Source organism: Pithys albifrons, chromosome 3 (assembly GCF_047495875.1).
Source record: "Pithys albifrons albifrons isolate INPA30051 chromosome 3, PitAlb_v1, whole genome shotgun sequence".
Classification (NCBI taxonomy): domain Eukaryota; kingdom Metazoa; phylum Chordata; class Aves; order Passeriformes; family Thamnophilidae; genus Pithys; species Pithys albifrons.
In genome coordinates, this window is record NC_092460.1 from 16,250,599 (window position 1) to 16,266,705 (window position 16,107).

Below are 16,107 nucleotides of genomic sequence, written 5' to 3' on the forward strand. Positions count from 1 at the left end.
TGTTTTTCTAGACCTTGTGGTTACATTTTTCCTTATCTGATGTAGTCACAAGTATATTGGAATTACTTCATTATCCTCATGCAGTAGTTACCCACATTATCAAATGGAGGTAGGAAATGTTTATTGATCACTTGCAGGTTTTGCCTCACTGTACCAATTTTACTGCCTTCATTATTTTTAGAACTAGAATTCACCTGGGTGCTGGTGTATCTTAAAAGCTCTTTACCTTTGCATAACTCTTTTTCTTTGCTGTTTTAACCATGCCTTTCCCTCTGATGTTTTTAACTTCCTTCAGTGGGAAGAGTTGTGTTCTTGGGTAATAGAAGCATTCAGGTTCCTGACTAGTAAAGTTGATTCTTTTTGCCATCGCCACAGTTACTTTTTATAAGTTATTTTTCTCGTGGTGCCAGAATTGCTCTTAGTACTATCTATGATGCAGGAGTAACAGGCTCATTTATTCTCATTGTTTTCTTGCTGGGGATTGAATTTATACCAGTCATAACATCTGATATTTTGCTTTCTGTTTTAAGGCTATGTAAAATTTTCATTGAGAACTAAACTGCTGATTTTACCTTGTAATTTAAGTAACTTCTTCAGGGGGCAATATATTTTAATTGAAATGGAATTGCATGGAGGAATCTTTCATCTGCTTTGGAGAGTCACTTTGCACTGTGAGATTCATCTGCCCCTCGTTTGCAATCAGCAGGACTATAGATCTCTGAACAGTGTCAGGAAGCAATTAGAGAACAAATTAAATTGTGATTTGTGACCAGGTTGGTTTATCATTATTTTAAACTGTTGGGCCATGGATTATTGATGGCAATATTTGCATAGATGTGTTAGGAGAAGCTGCTGTAGAGTATCTGTTATTTTCCCCAGTGGTTCTTAAAAATCCAAAGAAAGAAAAGCTGTAAAAGAAAACTAATGTCTGTTCAGTTAAATCAAAGAGCAAATCAATCCTGAGTCACTGAAAGACAAAGCTGCAAATATCTCTCCTGATAAAGTAACTGTAAAACATAGTAGGAAGAGGAAAAATTTTATCACCAAAATGTTATATAATGTTTCAAACAAACCACTGGTGCTAAATAATACCCATGTGAGAACAGTAAGTTTGCAGTGCTGGAGATATGCCAAGTGTTAAAGTTCATCTTTGAGACTGAATACATTTTAAAAAGTAACATGTGTATATAAAAGTATAACTGCAATTGTAGAAGCTGTGATGCAGCAGATTTTAATATGAACTTTTCAGAGTATAAACTTCTATAAACTGTGTTTGTAGTTCAATAGTAGTGAGCACAATGAACTTTATTCATAAAGCAGTTCTTGCTGTGGAGCTGTCGTGACTGCAGGGTGATGTTTGGGACGAGGCAGTCATGCAAACTGTGCTTAAATTGATCATTTCAATGATCAGCTGTTGCCTCAGATGGCTGATGTTACTTGTGTACCATTCCCAGGATTGTCTGCTCCGTGAATGAAGAATAAACAAACACATCAGAGACTGAGGAAAAAGGTAGGTTCTACAGAAAATATTTCTTAAACTGTCTGGTTTTTCCAGCAGGTCTTGGTAGTCAGAAGAGAATGATGCATTGAAGTAAAATCCATCAAAGTACATCAGAGAAGTACCATCAAACTGCTAAACTTACTTCATCTTACAGAGTGCCAATGTGAAACTTGGTTTCTTCACTGGGGCTGTGAGGAGGAAAGAAGTTCGTCTGCCATTTATAAATATGCAGAAATACTTAAAATTACATTATTTGCAAGACCTGAGCTTTATTTTGCTGCTGTATATAGGTGAGTAAAACACTAATGAGAATTCCTGGCATGTGGCATTTTATATGAAATTCCATTTTAACAACCATACATATGTATATGAATATGCAGCTGGCACTTTGCACTAGTCCCCTACATGTTATTTATAGAGGGCCATAAGCATCCAAACAGCATTATGTGAATGTTTCTGTTGCAAATGTGCAACCTGGGGGTTAGATTTGCATAAAGACACATGTAGGAGTGAGGGAAAAGAGCATAAACTATAGTGGTTTACACTTTTATATATATTCTTGGAATAGATTACAACAAAAGCTGACCCCTCAGACTTGCCTCCTCTCACTCTGTGAATTTGGATTATCACATATAAATGAGAACAGAATTTTCCTAATGTGTATGATGAGATAAGATTTTATTTAGGGCTCAAAATAACATGTCACTTATACAAATCCTTTCTTCTGGGAAGAGTGCTGGGTGTTTCTGTATATACAGAGATCACATCTCTCCTGAGTGTATGTTAAGGGATGATACAAGAGTTTTGTAGAGAGGTTTTTCCTCTGGGGAGGAAAAAGATGTCCAGACCTGTTGGGAGAGGGTTGTCTTGTTCTTTTTGCCTCAGAGTGTGGTGGGCTGATACTGAAACCATTGAATGTTTAGCTGTGGATTGTCAGCTATTTTTTAAGTGGCTGACATCTGCATGCTAAGACATCAATTAAGAGTGATTAAATATGTACTTGAATTTGGTAGTAGTGCTGAACAAATGATGTGGAATTAGGTATTTTGATGGATGGAGGTTTTGCTGAAGAAAATTAATTCAGAGTCATGAACTGTGATATTTATGCAACACTTGATTTTGTCATTAGTGCTTTCACTGATGTTTAGGTAATGTCTGTGACAGCCCTTTTTCAGTGACTCAGTGCTACACTTTTAAGTTATAGTTTCTGTAGAGGTCAGTGGAATTCCTCCCATGTTTAGCATTAAAAGCCTTTTGGCTCAGAGCTGGGTGAACATTTGAGGCACTTGCTCTGTCTATCTGAGCCCTGTGTGTTACATTCACGTTCCTGCAGGATCAAATGAAGATTTAATTGTAGCTGAAACCTTAACTGTTCTGTGAGTCAAATCAGCAGAAAGGAAAATAATTTGTTTTTCTGTGTTGAGTGTCACAACTATGTGTGCACCATATGGCTTGATGATATATTCAGGGAAAGCTGGGTGTATTTTCCAAAATAAATAGATATTTGCCCTTTTCTTTCCGCAAGAATTTATTGTAGATTCTTTTTCTAAATGTGTTCTAAGCCACTGAACATTGAACACACAAAAAGTGCTTCATTTTAGCTGTGATTCAGAGTGGGCTGCATATCTGTCACAGTTTCTGTGACTAAAAATCAGCAGAAAAGCACATACCAGACAACTTGTTGTCTTCTCTTCCCTTCTTACCTTTCCATGGATTCTCTGTCCTTTTCAGAATTTTTTCTCATTAATTTCTTAAAATTATTAATTAATTTTCTCAAAAATAAATTTGTTAAGCTTCTGTATTAACATGAAATGAAGATATTAATGCTTGTTTATTGGCAGGCAGCGTGTCTTGACAGTGAATGTAAGAACTGGAATAGTAACCAGCACTGGATTAGAAAGGGAAGATGAATCCAGAGCTTCTGTGAGGCATTTCTTTCCAGCCTTAGTACAGTCCCCGTTTTGTACCAGCTTGGTCAGTGTAACACTATCCTGCAATGTGCCTTTTGTAGTCTGTTCTTAGTATTTTAGGTGGCCTGAGAGCTCCTTTTGCAAAGAGAATTATCTGTTCCAGTATCACTTCACATGGAGCCTTAGTGGAGAATACTGAGATCCAGTATCACCTTTGTGATCTTTGTATGGGGACAAACAATTATGCTTTAGGAAAAAAAAATTGCCTGTAACACATCCAGCCTATCAGACAGGATCCTAAAAAACACATTTTTTCCCTATACTTTCTGCTAATAATTTTTTTAATAATTGCAGTTCAACAGCAGCTGTTTCCTCTCTGGTGGTTACCTCAATATCTCTGAAGATTGGATTTTTTTGGGGGTGGCAGTGCTGGCTTATTATTCTTCTCATAACCTACCTCCTGCTGTGGTTCACTGCTTGTAAACTAAATATTTAACACATTGCTGAGATGAACAGCTTATTGTTTCCACTGCTTCAGACACATAATTAAGCAAATTAAAGCTGGAGTTCCATTTTGAACAATGGCATCTCAGCTTTATGCCTGTATCTACAGGTAATTTGCTTCTTGTTTAAAACTGCCAGTGAATTAGTAGGCCTAAAATATATTGTTAAACTATGGCACCCAGTAAGTGTTCCTCATTTACAAAACTGCTGTCTCTTGTTTCATGATACTAATTTTTAACCTTTTTTTCCCCCACAAGTATATGCTGAAGTGTTTAATTGGCATTTGTTTATCTTTTTGTTTGAGATTCATTGAGGGTCTCATCTTTCCTTCTGTTTCTACCCCTTGATTTGTAAGGGCTGTTTTCATAATTTGATTCATGTGGATGTAATCAAACTGTTCTTTAGCTTTTCCAGTGTTCTTTCCTACATGTGCCACATCACTGATGGCTCTCACCTCGTTCCATTTCAGTCATTACTGAATGTTTTCCCTTTTCAGGGCAATGGGAGGCCTCACCCAAATATGGGAAAGGTCACATTTCCAGGCTGTTCTGACAAACATTTCCCTGTGCTACAGAAAAACAGAGGAACTGAAAACCTTGTATGCAAAATCGAAAGGCAGTTGCCCTCTTTATAACGACAAAGCTGAGCTTTTCAATGATTAACGGTCTGGGGGGGAATATTTTTTCTATCGTCATGGTTTATTTATGGAGCTGCTATTTGCATCTTTGTTGATACTTTTTGGAAAAGAAGTTGTTTTTTATATTTTTATGTAGTGCACTTGATGCCTTTATGGATGTCTCCATATAAAACCAAATAAAATAGTAGATCAATGTTCTTTCTTTTGTGCATAATATAAACTCGCCATTCGTATAAAAGGGTTCCTGTGTACTTGTTGTCATTTAAATGACTTACCAGGAACACTTACTTTTCTTTAGGCAGCATGTTTGCAATGGTTGCTTTAGGAAACTGGTGGCAGAAGAATGGTTACTTTTGTTAAAGGTAAATATTTTTAAACCAAATATTCTAGTTCTTCATTTCTGTTGGAGTTAAAATACCTCTGAATTTTTGGTTTGAATCAGTGTGAATTTAATCTCCTGTAAAGCCTCTTTACACAACTGTGTTTTAGTGCTGTGCCCTTAATAGAGAATACTCATGGTGTGATTTTCACATCATAATCAATTATGTTCTAGGACTAATCTCTGAAATGCCATTTGCATGCAACAATGACAATTAATGCTCAGGGCCTTCAATATTCTGCACTTTTCTTGTTTTATTTGCTTCTGTTTTCCTTTCTTACACTTTTTGAGGACATCTTTATAACTGCCATCTGAATGCTTACTCCTGTTTTAAGTTTTTCCTTTTGTTTGGTTTACATTGACTTGGAACTTCTTCTGGTGCATCCAAGGTCTCCCATCTGAGCACAGACATTGAAACACTGAAACAGACTGCCCTGAATTCTGATTTGAATGGAACTGGAACTGATCAGCCCTTTGAAAATTAGAGCCTAAATGAAGGATGGAATTGTGAAGCCAAGGTAATTTAAGTACCCTGAGTGCTGTTTTTTAAAATACTTTCTGCAATCAAGATAATGGAATAAGGACAGAGTCATTAGAGCTTAACTTTGACAGAATCAAATTGTATTAACTTTACACCAGCACCCTGAGGGCACATGGGGCCAACAGGCCACACAGGGATGTGGAAAATACTTGTCCATGGGATCCCCTGGCCTTGGCAAGGAAGGACAACGTGTGTAAGACACAACAACATTTGTTTGGAAAGGTGGTCTGCAGGAGGGGAGAGCAGATAAGGAGGAGGAGACACTTTATAACTATTTGGGTTTTTTTGTTGTCCTTTAGATGATTCTTGTAAGAATATTGAGAATGCAAAGTCAGCCACTCAGAAGTTAGCTCATGTCAACATGAATATTAAGTGTGTACATGAGCAGAAGTTTAGATTGTAATGTCATTGAGACTTAAAGGACAGCAAAAATACATCCTTAAGTTCAGGGTGAGCTGTTATCCCATACTGTTTCCCACTAAACTCCCCATTATTGTTTCAGTTCTAATGCTTCTTAATAAAAGGTTTAATCTCTAATGAGATAAACCAGCATATTTTTCAATAATCTTATTTCAGAACTGATTTTTTAAAATTTACTTAATAAACCCAGGAAAAATCTTCATCAAACATTTCTGTTTGAAACAAACACTCCCATGGAATAGCTGATTTAGGAACACTATGAAGCTTCAGTAAAATTATAAGAAACTTAAATAGCAGGAAGTCTTTGAGTAATCTCTTTAGACGTGTCTAAAGAGAGCCAGAAAGTACATTCAGAGCTTCTACTTTTACTGAATTTTTTTGGATCTCTCAGTTACCTGAAGAGGTGTACAAATGGTTTTGCTGGGAAACTAAAAAATGCCCCAAATTCTATATTGTGGATTTTACTGTATAAGGTTTGGGACATGTGAACGGAGATAGAAAAACAAAAGGCGAGTATCAAACTATGTGAAAACACCTGATAGTATCTCCTCAAACCAGCAGATGAGGCTGTTTCCCATTACATGTAGTTTGCAACACTGTAAACCCCTGGAAACCTGTACTTGAAATTAAATATCAGTCTCCAGGTATGATTTGGTAAATGTCTTTTTTTTTAATTGTACCACAGTATCCCAGGTTTATAGAAAGGTTCAGAACCAGCCACCAAGGAGAACATCAAGTTGTATTTTTTAATCTATAAATTCATGCCAGATGTATTCATACCTTTCAAGGTGCCAAGCCTGTGTAAGAAGGGGCTACACTGCTTTTGGGGTCTAATTCTGTTTTAATACGTGTGGAATTTAATCTCGAATTTCTGCTCACTCCGTCAGTTGAAATGTAATTTCTTGCTAAAAAGCTGGACTTGAGAGATCTACAACAACTCTATATATTTCAGTATATTTATCATCCTGTCGCTGTTGGAAATAGTTCTTTCCTTCAGCAATTTGGGTTTTCTTTTCCCCAGAAATCTACTGGGAAGGTGAGAGATGGAACGAAAACATAAGCATGAGTAATGAGTGTACAAGTGAGATACCATCATAAAGATTTTTATTGCAATGGCTATTGCACTTGGTTTTGGCAGACATTCAGTCAGGAAGATCTCATAATCTCTTGTTAAATATCCACTTCCTTCCACCTTAATCACGAGAATTGTAGGTTGTCATCTTTGAAATATCTTTTAAATCAATAAACATAATTTGGTGGAATGCTTTATCACTGATCCTCTGATGGTGCAGAACATTTAATTCTCTTTCATAACATGTAGACCCAGCAGCAGGGGGATGGCAGAAATCAAATACATGTTTCTCTGGGAGAGTTAAAAAAAACAACCCAAAAAACCTGTCAGTGACAGCTCCTGCACTGCTGAATAAATTACAGTTGTCTCTCTCAAAACATCTCGCTGTTGATGTGCTCTCTGCTGCTTTTTCAGAGCACACCCAGAAATAGCTGTTCTTTCTGTGCCTTTGCTTCTTTCCTTGAAAGGGCCCCCCACGTTCACCCTGCCAGGAGGTTCTGCAGCTGCTCAAAGTGCAGTTTCATAATCAGCTTAACGTGGCCTGGGAGTGAGCTGCCAGCAGGAAGGCTGATCCCGGGCTCACCCTGCTTTGGGATCTGTTCCCTTTACGTGGCTGCAGCACTTGTGTGGCTGTGCCGTGTGTCACCCTGGTTTGCTGAGTCACCTAAAGAACTTGGGGGGAAAAGCTCCCACCAGAGAAAACCATTCCTTTGATGAATAATCTGCTCCAATGTGCCACATGGGTGTCCGTGTGCCGAGGACAGCGCCAAGAGAACACACAGAATGTATGCCCAGATTTGGAATAGAGAACCAGATCCCCCTTTTGAGATACCATAGTGTTTATATTGGTGTCTCTGCTTTGGAAACTGCATTATATCTGTGTTTATGAACTGGAGATGACAAGTAATGTGAGGTTTAGAGTTTGAGGTGATGTCTCTTTGCTGTTTATCAGTTCTGTTTATTGATTTCAATTGTGATGATTCCAGTAAACTGAGGTCTTCAAGGGAGCTCATTGAGAGGAACATTAATTTTGTATGCTGCCATTTGGATGCAAAGATCACTCAAAAATTATTACCATTACAGTTGATAAAATATGGTGTGTATAAATTTAAGGAATTATATATTTTAAAATATTTGATAGTCGTGCTAGGGAACAAAAAATTGAATTTATCAGTAAGTACAAAAGCAACTGCTGTCCAGTCTGTCTGTACCATCCCCAGATATTCCTGTGCAGTTTGGAGGTTTTGAGTATGAACTGATATGTAATATGTGACCAGTTTACATCAATCTGTAATTTATCTTTGGGAGACCCTGCACTCAGTGAACTAAAAAGCTTAATGGGGAAGGTTTCAAGGTTTTTCCACAGAGTTGTGTTCCAAAACAATGGCAGTTCAGCTGAAAAACAGATTAATCTACATGTTCTCTTCTCTGCTTAAATATGTCCATGCAGGTCTTGTGTCAAGAAGACGTTTAAGATGTGCTGTCCTTTAACCATTAAGAGGTCCAAGGGCTGACACAAGGCTGGGATAGGTTTGTGATATGAGACAATAAACTGTTTTCCCATCAAAAGGGTGTTTGGTGATGAGCAAACAGTGTGACATTAACAGCAAAGTATCTGCACTAAGGAGGGTTGGCCTGGCTTGGAAACAGCAAAAGTCCTGCAGCTCCATGACCTCTGTCCTGGGAGTTTGTTTTCACCTCTTTATGGAAAGAGCATTTTGTTTTCCCGTTTCTGGTGTGTCCCTTAATACAAGGCAAGACCTAAAAGCTCTTTATCTCTTCATCTTTCCTTCCTTGCCTGCAGGATTAGAGGCTGTGAGAACAGACTTTAGGGAGGTGTTTAGATGGGGTTGGTCTTGTACCCTTCTGCCTTAATACCCTGTCAAAGCTTTCTGATTTCACCAGAGCTTTCTGCTTTAATGACCTCCTACAGTTTCTAACTTGATGGATCTTCTTTTCCATAGATTTTCTCTTACCAGTCACAGAAATTCGCCACAACACTGTTTTTCATTTGTTTTTTGGGTCATGTCTCTCTGGTAATGAGTTTGTTTGTTTATTTTCTAGTAAATGTTCATGACTCCTGTGCATGGAAAGTGTCTTTAATTGTCTCTGTGTAAAAAATGTTGCCTGTCCTTGCAGTTCTTTGGAGTTACATATACAGTAGAGAGTTGTTCTTTGTGCTGTAACTTCATTTCTTCCCTCAGAGTGTATGTTATTAGACTTCTTGGTGGATATAATGTCTGTTTATTCACATCTGTGGTAAGTTGTCTGTTAACAACACAGATGTGGCTTTATCTTCCTTCACCTAAAGTCACCTTTCTTGCTACTTACAGCCCTATTCCTGAAGCCATTGACTTGCTTAGTTTCTAAAATATTTCTCTTTGCAAAGTGTCACATGTGTTTTCTAAAAAAGCTGTTGAATGACACATTCCAGTCCTATTCTGATCTTTTTTTCTATGTGGGGTCAGTGATTCTCAGTCAGAGGTGGTGAAATGACAGTTGGAGCATGAAATTTCTTTCACTTCCAGTATGTGTGTGAAATTATGTAGATAAACTATGGATTCAAGAAACGTGGAGCAGTTGTGTCATCCTGATATGAGGAAAAAAAGCAAAGCTTTAAAATTTGAATGATGTGTGAGTTACATAAGTGTGCTCCATTTCTGCTGGTCTGAGTGTAACAAAAATACAAAACTGTCGTTCCTATTTAAACACAATTGCATCTTTCAAAATAAAAGTAGGGCAGTAGTTTAAAACAAATAGTGATAGTATTTAGTAGCAGGGTTTCATTGTGGTATTATCATGTCTGGTCAATATTCTTGGACTCACTGCCTTGAATTTGTGATTTTTAAACCTGATTTCTCCAGGCAGACATTTCTAGGTCACAGGATAGAATCTTTTGTGTCATGATTACTCTTTTCATAAGGAACAAAATACCCTTTCTTTTATATAGAAGTCTTTCATTTTAGGAATGAGGAGAACTATGATGTAGCTTTTATAACAAAAACCTTCTTCATAAGCCCACAAGACCTTTTTATTACTGACACCCAATTTTATCACGAGTCTCAGGTAATGCTGGTTTTTTCCGCAGGTCTGGGTTTAATGAACTTTTGATAGCAGAGAATGTTAACATGAAGTACTTGCCTGGTAATTTTTTTTCATCCTCGCAGCAAGTAAGTGAACTCTGGACTGTTCTCACCATTTAATTCTTGTTTCCTGATGAACTTACAAGTTGTAAGAGATGGCAAATGTGAGTTGCCGTGGGGCGTGGCCTGGGAAAAGGACACAGCAGAGGTTCAGAGCTGGAAGGGGAATCATGTTTTGGTGGGTTTTGGCAGAGTAATGAGCTGGGATGGATGAACTCATGAGGTATTGTTGTCTGTTGACTTGGTGTAAGGAGGCATGAGGGCTGTTTTCTCACTTTCAGTTTCAAATCTATTTGACAATAGTCTTGTGCTTCAGTATTTTACAAGCTTCTTAATGTCATATGATCTGTGATCTTGGGACACTTTATCTTTTATTTGAGAATATCTGCACAGTTAAGAATAGTGTAGCCACTGATTAAAAGTCTATAGATTATTTACCCTAATTTTATATATATATATTTTTCATATCCCCCACACTGAATAGTCCCAAGAAACAGGAATTGTGGCATGAAGCACAATGCAGTTATAGGACTCTGAGGAAAATAAATGTATGTCAGGCCTGTGGTGCTCTCCTGGCTCCTTTTTTGTGTTACATCAAAAAGGAAATGGTGAGGGGATTAAGTGGGAGCTGTAGAACAAAAGGCTGACCTGGTGCATTCCTGCTGCAGTTTTAAACGAGCTTATTTACATCCTAAAATACCTCAGGACACCTGGTGGTCTGCTGAGTTCCCCAGAGGAGTTTTGATGTCGCTGAGCTCGGTGCTCACAGTCCTCAGGCACCTCATGAAAAGCAATCCAGGTGTGTCCCCACAGCGGGAGTTACAGCATCTGGCAAGGCACGCGGGGGGAATTCCAGCAAAGCAACACCTGAACGTCATTAATGGCAGGAAAGCTTCAGGTATTTCAGTCCAAGCACATTGAAGGTAATACCTGAAAGGAGTAATGAAACCTGATAATGCAGGAGAAATAATATATGTTAAATAGGCTTTTGTCACTCCAGTTTCCAAGTTTTACCCGTTTATTTTCAGAACACCACCACAACATGCCCAAGTGGCAGTTCTGCACCTTGGAATGCTGGGGGTAAAGGTGGAGAAGGAAGTGACTTGCTAGAGAGAAGGAAGAGGTATGTTAAAAATCGGTGTTCTCACTGTTATTTACCCTTGCACTCAGAACCTCAGCTTTATTTTTAACTCTGTAGGTGTGTATTTTTCAGAACTATGAAAGAACTTGCTGTTCTAAAGTTCCTTTTAAAATTCAGACAGATAAGTTTTGCCATTGCAAAACAATATATTGATATTATTTGCCTTTGTATTTCTCTATGCAACCCTAGTAAGTGTCCACATACTATTTAAGTACAATTATTTTTAATGCAAGTATCATAAAACCTGCAATCTTACAGTCCTGAGTGACAGAATAGTTAATTCTTGTATGTTTTATATATTCATATCTAGTGATATGCCAAAGGAACAGGGATTTCTTTTTTCATGTAAGCACCTATAGGGTGTTTAAAAGAAAAAAAAAAGGAAAAGACTTATGAGTGTTTAGGCATATATTTTGTTTAACTCCTATTTTTTAAAGTTCTAGTGAAACTGGATGATAAGTGATTGAGTTACCGCACCACACACATTTAAAAAAGGATCAGTGACTCATTGCAGATTTATTCAGTTTTTATTTTCAGCCTTCTAGGTGCATCTTCTCTCTCTCTCTTAAAAAGGCATAGTTTGCTTTGCTTTGATATTTTTGTTTTCTGAAGGCTGCAATACAGAGTGAAGTTTGGGTAATACCCAAATTATACAGAGGAAAACTTGCAAGTGTGAGTTACCTCCTGATGTGTCAGTCTGGCCACAGTCACAGAGAGCCTTGTGAGGAACCAGAAGAGAAAACGGGGGATTTCAGAGGCCTCTTAGGGATTGTTTAAAATGGTCATTGAAGGATTAGTTTCACTGTTTGTGGTCAAAACTCATTTAGACATATATAAAAATTACTGGATTAAGCATTCTAGAATTTAATCCTGTGTTTGTGATAGGGAGTTTGGATCTTTAGATTGCTTTATATTCCTTGCACATCCTGTATGTGTATATTCATACATGGGGTGGGATGGGATTGGTAAGTGTAAGGAAAACAGCTTAATGTTTAATTTTTAAAGAATATTACACAGATCTTCATATTTCTGCTTGTAATATCTGTATTAGTGCTTGACTGACCTGCTGTATTGGAGCACAAAGCTATTCAGATACACACGGACTGCAAGAGCAAACACCTGTGACACTGAAACCAGCCACAGCTGGAAAATGTAGCTGGAGAGACTTTGGAAGGCCTGGAGGTGTCCAAGGAACCACTGGGTGCGTGGGCTGGGTGACAAGGAGGTGACTGGGCATAGGTTGGACTCGATGACCTAGGAGGTCTTCTCTGACCTAACTGACTGTGATTCCGTGAAACGCAGCCCCACAGGGACAGCTCCGCTGCTCTGCGTGTGTGACCACGTGTGCAGCCTCTGCTGCAGGGGCAGCGACTCCCGGGTGTCACCTGGGCACCAGCACCACGGCACCACAGAGCACCCCGAGCTGGAAGGGACCCTCCTGAAGCACCCAAGTCCCGCCCCTGCCCTGCACAGACCCCCCCAGCAATCCCAGCCTGTCCCCGAGAGGATCCTCCATCCGAGCGCTGCTGGAGCTCGGGCAGCGTCGGGGCTGTGCCCACTGCCCTGGGGAGCCTGGGCAGTGCCCGCCACCCCCTGGGGGAAGAGCCTTTTCCTGATACCCATCCTAAACCTCCCCGACAGCTCCAGCCGTTCCCTCGGCTCCTCTCAGCAGCCACGAGAGTGAAGAGCTCAGTGCCTGTCCCTTCGCTTCCCCTCCGAGGATGCTGAAGCCCTGACACCTCCCTTCAGTCTCTTCTCCAGGCTGAAAACCCCTCAGCCGCTCCTCGCGGCTTCCCCTCCGGACCCTTCGCCGTCCTCATGGCGCACCTGTGGCCGCTAATGCCTTAATGTCTTTTCTGTATTGTGCTGCCCAGAGCTGCGCCCGAGGCTCCCTCGCTCCTTCCCCTCCGCGGGCCCCCCAGCGCTGCCCGGCCCCACCATGGCGCCCGCGGCGCTCTGCCCGGCCCCAAGATGGCGGCGGCGGGCGGGCCTTCCCGCGGGCGGCGCAGCCGCGATGGTGGCGGCGTGAGGCGGCGGGGCCGGCGGCTGCTCCTCCTGCCCTCCGCGCGGCCCGGGCCGGGCATGGAAGTGGGGAAGATGGATGAGAATGAATGGAAGTACCACGGGGAAGGCAACCAGAGCCTCGTCGTCTCACACTGCCAGGTGCGGGGGGCGGCGGGGCAGCCCCACGGGAGGGGAGCGGCCCGGCGGGAGCGGCCGCTCGGCCCCGCCGCAGCCCGCGCTCCTTTCTCTCCCGCAGGAGTTTTCCATGCCGGGGGATCGGGCCCGGCCCGGGAGGGCGGGTAGCGGGCGTTCCGCGGGTCCCGGCGCGGTCGGGGCGGTGTCAGGGAGGGCCGTGCCCGGGCAGTGCCGCGGCGGAGCCGAGCCGAGCTGTGCGGAAAGTGCCGCACATTCCCCTTCCCCTCGTCCTGCCGGTGCGGGCGGAGTGATGGGAGCGCGGCCGGGCAGGGCGGGTTCCCCTTTGTCAGGGACCGGGCCGCGCTCGGGACGGGGGGTCGGGGTCGGCTCCGCCACAGACCCGGCTGAGACCCGTCCCGGCCTCCCCGACCTGCCGGGCTGCGCTTTTGAGCTTTTTGTTTATGTTTGGGATTTTTGGGGGTGTTTTGTTTAAAAAAAACAAAACAAAACGCAGCAAAATAGATTCAGCACTTAGAGCAGTAATTCAGTGAAGATAAATCCAATCAAGCAGAGTCCGCCAGTTTATACTGTCCCAGTATGTGTGTCCTCCGTGCGTATGTATTATTTACTCCCTAGATTTGTATACGTGTCCCTTCAAGGAGTTTATTCTTTTTCTAAAAAGCGCTTGAGACTTTTTTTTACCTTAAAAATGTATTTGTATTTCACTTTAAAAGCTGGTGTGGGTTTGCCACAGAATGTTCTTGATGCTCCATAGATCTAAAACCAGTAAAGCCAGAAGGATAAAATGCAAGTTTTATATAGAAAAAGATCAATAGCAAGAGCTGAATCTTGACAGCTGTTTCCTTAGATAACATCTAAATGAATGACTGAGAATACTGGAGTCTTCTGATATCTGTATAAATTAGATGTAAAAAAAATTAACAAGTATCAAGCCCGAGAAAATGCTGGAAATCTTTTGGTGCTCTCCAGCCTTTAGGAGGGGCATTTCTGTGACTCTGGTTTCTTTATATAAAATATTTTTGAAAGCTGTTTTTGATACAAGAAGAATATGTATAATTTTATTTACCGTCACATTTTAGCTTTGCGAAAGGCAGATTAGGAACTACTCAGTCACTGGATGACGGGAATCAGGATACGTAATGGATTAATAGTGATGTAACTGTGATATCTTTAAAGATACGGAAAGTGAGGAAGTGTGCCAGTGATTCAGAATAGCTGCTGAGTGTGTCAGTTCTCTTTTTAACAAGATGCTAGAACTTTTAAGATAAAGTGAAATAGATATGATTTTTCCTTTACAGACAGCTGTGACCCGGTAAACTTTACATCTTGCAGCTTTGTGTCTTCTGATGACAAATTCGTAAACTCAGAGCCTATAAAATGCTGTTTAGATGCTGATTGTTACTTTGTGCCTCTTACAAACAGGACATGCTTACATGATTAATCATCGTTCTCGTGATCTGGTGTTAAGTTATTCTCAGGTTCGTGTGAACGGAACAGCAGCACACACAACTAAGACAGTGAATTCCATTTTTGACTGTCCGTGCTTCATTCTGTACCTTTCTAGTTCACATTTTTTGAATATCAGTGCCAGTAGGAGGGATGGTGATGTGGTAGTGAGGGAGATGTGAATGGATGCTCAGATGTGAGAGGCTGGGGTGGAGCTGTGTGTGTTTGTTGTTTCCATGTTCTCCCTTTTGATGTGTAGGGGTGTTTTGGAATGCGATGAGGAAGCTGATCCCGAGAGCTGCAGGTCTAAACTTCTCTTCATTGCTTCTTCTGGAAAATTTGAAAAGTTTCGAAAGACAAAACAGCAACCAAAAATTAATCTCTATCCTTCTGGAGAAGAGGGCATGAGCTGCCTTGCCTTTCATGAAGTGAGGTCCGGGGTGTTTAGTTTGGACTCCTGCCCTCTGGACCACTCCTTGGAGTGCTGATAACAGCCCTGTGCAAGGTCATGTCTGCAGCACGCAGGGTGTGTGGTCTGGGCTGGGCAGGCAGCCTGGGTGGACACTCCTGCTCGGGGCTTTGAGGATGGACAGCAGGAGCAACAGGGCACAAGCCATCAGTTCAGGGTGCTTTCGTGTGTTCCAGACTCTGCTTATTTCCTTGGTTTGCTCCATTCCCTGTACGTGGCCCTTTAAGGCGTGAATGTGTGAGGCATTGTTAGTGCAGAGCTCGTACAGACCCAAATTAAAAAGTTGGTCATGGAAAAGTCACATGCTCAGCAAAGAGCTCTGCTGGCGATGGGCTGATAAGCCCCGCACGCAGCCGCTTTTCCAGGGCGTACAGACAAAGGTCTGGCTGGCAGTGGGACACTGGCATCCTATGGAATATGCCCTGTTTTTCTGTCAAAGTGCTGTCAGTCCTCTGTCCTCTTGCTGTTTATTAATCCTGCAGAGCGTAACGGTGACGGGAGTCTCCCTGTGCTCCCACGGCCTCTGCTGAAATCACTGCAAGTGCATCTCTGTTTCTTACCCATCCAATGGAGGATAAGGATCCTGAGGCAGGACATGGTCTAGTCAACACATCTCTTCTTACAGTGATAGTTTTACAGACTTACCTTAATTAGTTCTTCAGCATTTAAACAGAGATCTGATGAGTAAAGATGGAATGCTTGCCAAGCATTTCTAGTTTCCATTGTTATCTCTGGAGCTGTGTGCTTGCTTGATGAATGCTCCAACTTCTGCTTTCATGGATTT

The 16,107-nt window shown here is 41.3% G+C and overlaps 1 protein-coding gene across 1 annotated transcript in view; it reads left to right on the forward strand.

The window, feature by feature from the left end:
* Positions 1-13,269: 13,269 nt before the first annotated feature.
* The window catches only part of IPPK (inositol-pentakisphosphate 2-kinase), a 30,400-nt gene continuing 27,562 nt past the window's right edge, over positions 13,270-16,107 (forward strand). The window contains exon 1 of the mRNA XM_071550675.1: positions 13,270-13,411. Within this exon, the coding sequence (XP_071406776.1) occupies positions 13,331-13,411 (81 nt within the window). The 5' untranslated portion in view covers positions 13,270-13,330. The remainder of the gene's footprint in view (positions 13,412-16,107) is intronic.